Source organism: Homarus americanus, unplaced genomic scaffold (genome assembly GCF_018991925.1).
Source record: "Homarus americanus isolate GMGI-L3 unplaced genomic scaffold, GMGI_Hamer_2.0 scaffold17585, whole genome shotgun sequence".
NCBI lineage: Eukaryota > Metazoa > Arthropoda > Malacostraca > Decapoda > Nephropidae > Homarus > Homarus americanus.
The window spans coordinates 15,640-18,361 of NW_024751836.1; the positions used below are offsets into that span (position 1 = coordinate 15,640).

General features: G+C 43.1%; 1 protein-coding gene across 1 annotated transcript; it reads left to right on the top strand.

Moving 5' to 3' along the window:
- Positions 1 to 408: 408 nt before the first annotated feature.
- Positions 409 to 942, top strand: LOC121854852 (sperm motility kinase 2B-like; the record flags this gene model as incomplete). Its single annotated transcript, XM_042349646.1, has 1 exon — positions 409 to 942. A coding segment is annotated over exon 1 (534 nt), but the record flags the coding sequence as incomplete, so codon positions are not given.
- Positions 943 to 2,722: the final 1,780 nt, after the last annotated feature.

Consider the following 2,722-nt stretch of genomic DNA (forward strand, 5'->3'; position numbering starts at 1 on the left):
TGTTCATTACACAAGTACTATATGTTCACTACACTTGTATTACATGTTCATTACACTAGTACTAAATGTTCACATAACCTCTTACTATATAAATATATAATGTATATTATACGATAAAGTTATTGAAATTGTACTTCATAAAATTTTACGTTTGGTTAAAACAAGATGGAAAGTTATACAAGCAAATAACTCTTAAGCGTTGTAAAAATCCAGAAAAAATTGGGTAGCGGGGCATTTGCGTTCAGCCTCCTGGCCGAATTCAATGGGGAACTCGTGTGCATAAAAAAAGGCTTGAAAACGGAATATCTGAAGTATTTCAACATAGAAAGGGAGATAACCCAAAAAGTAAACGGTGCCGGCGGTGCTCCCCTCATCATAACGTGGGCCACGGATGAGCCCATACTTGTTATGTCGTTTTGCAAGGGAAGGACGTTCATTGATATACTCAATCACCCTAAGTTGCTTACCGCGGCCAACATTATTCAAATCTACATCGCCGTGGCGCGAAGCCTTGACGAAATTCACGGTCAGGGTGTTGTCCATAACGATTTTAAGGAAGATAATGTGTTAATAGAAGAGAACACAGCCGATGGTAGCTTCACGGCCCACATCATCGATTTTGGGCTTTCTACAGCCGTGGGAGAGTTGACAAATATCTCTGGATCACCAAGTGATTTTCCCTTTTATGCCCCAGAGATCCTTGCTGGTCACCCATGTCACCCCAAGGCTGATGTTTTCTCTTTGGGGTTCACCCTTAATTTTGTTACTGAGACATTATTGAGTGACCGACACCTAAAGGCGTGGCCGCCCGGCACCAGACAATTATTCTTAGATATGCTACAGCAGAACCCAGTAGATCGGCCTGATCTCTGTGAAGTTATTAGACGTTTAGAGTCTTCCCTCCAGCAGCCTTCTTTCCCAACTGTCACTGAAAGGAAGACTGTCATGCAGAGTCCTCCTTACATCCCCTCGCAAGGGAAAAGCTGTGTCGCCCCTAAGGTGACATCTGCTGTCATGCAGAGTCCTCCTTACATCCCCGCGCAAGGGAAAAGCTGTGTCGCCCCTAAGGTGACATCTGCTGTCATGCAGAGTCCTCCTTACATCCCCTCCCAAGGGAAGAGCTGTGTCGCCCCTAAGGTGACATCTGCTGTCATGCAGAGTCCTCCTTACATCCCCTCGCAAGGGAAGAGCTGCGTCGCCCCTAAGGTGACATCTTCTGTCATGCAGAGTCCTCCTTACATCTCCTCGCAAGGGAAAAGCTGTGTCGCCCCTAAGGTGACATCTGCTGTCATGCAGAGTCCTCCTTACATCCCCTCCCAAGGGAAGAGCTGTGTCGCCCCTAAGGTGACATCTGCTGTCATGCAGAGTCCTCCTTACATCCCCTCTCAAGGGAAAAGCTGTATCGCCCCTAAGGTGACATCTGCTTTCATGCAGAGTCCTCCTTACATCCCCTCCCAAGGGAAGAGCTGTGTCGCCCCTAAGGTGACATCTGCTGTCATGCAGAGTCCTCCTTACATCCCCTCGCAAGGGAGGAGCTGTGTCGCCCCAAAGGTGAAATCGGCTGTCACGCAGAGTCCTCCTTGCGAGGGATCGGAGGGGACGGCACAATCGACCAGCATTTTGTCTAATGTAATAAAATTCATCGTAGTGTCAGGACTACGGTTAGGGACGGCTTATCTCAAGGGGTCTGATCTCATCTTCTCCCCCGATGAATATTATTGAAAAAAAAGAAGATTTTGTATGTTTTTTTTTTAAATAATGTGATAAAATGTCGTTTTTTGTTTGTTTGTGTTAATCCTTATATAAAGCCTAATAAAGTAGATAGATATATAAATAGATGGACAAATGAATTAGGTTATATAGGTAGATCAGCATATATAGTAACTATAAGTATTGGTACAAGTAATACATAAGTGTAGTGATACAGGTACAGTTAAGAGACAGATACAGGTACAGTTAAGAGACAGATACAGGTACAGTTAAGAGACAGATACAGGTACAGTTGAGAGACAGATACAGGTACAGTTAAGAGACAGATACAGGTACAGTTAAGAGACACATATAGGTACAATTAAGAGACAGTTACAGGTACAGTTAAGAGACAGATACAGGTACAGTTAAGAGACAGATACAGGTACAGTTAAGAGACAGATACAGGTACAGTTGAGATACAGATACAGGTACAGTTAAGAGACAGATACAGTTACAGTTAAGAGACAGATAAAGGTACAGTTAAGAGACAGATAAAGGTACAGTTAAGAGACAGATACAGGTACAGTTAAGAGACAGATACAGGTACAGTTAAGAGACAGATACAGGTACAGTTAAGAGACAGATACAGGTACAGTTAAGAGACAGATACAGGTACAGTTAAGAGACAGATACAGGTTCAGTTTAGAGACAGATACAGGTAGAATTGAGAGACAGATACAGGTAGAGTTAAGAGACAGATACAGGTACAGTTAAGAGGCAGATACACGTACAGTTAAGAGACAGATGCAGGTACAGTTAAGAGACAGATACAGATAGAGTTAAGAGACAGATACAGGTACAGTTAAGAGACAGATACAGGTAGAGTTAAGAGACAGATACAGGTTCACTTTAGAGACAGATACAGGTAGAATTGAGAGACAGATACAGGTAGAGTTATGAGACAGATACAGGTACAGTTAAGAGACAGATACACGTACAGTTAAGAGACAGATGCAGGTACAGTTAAGAG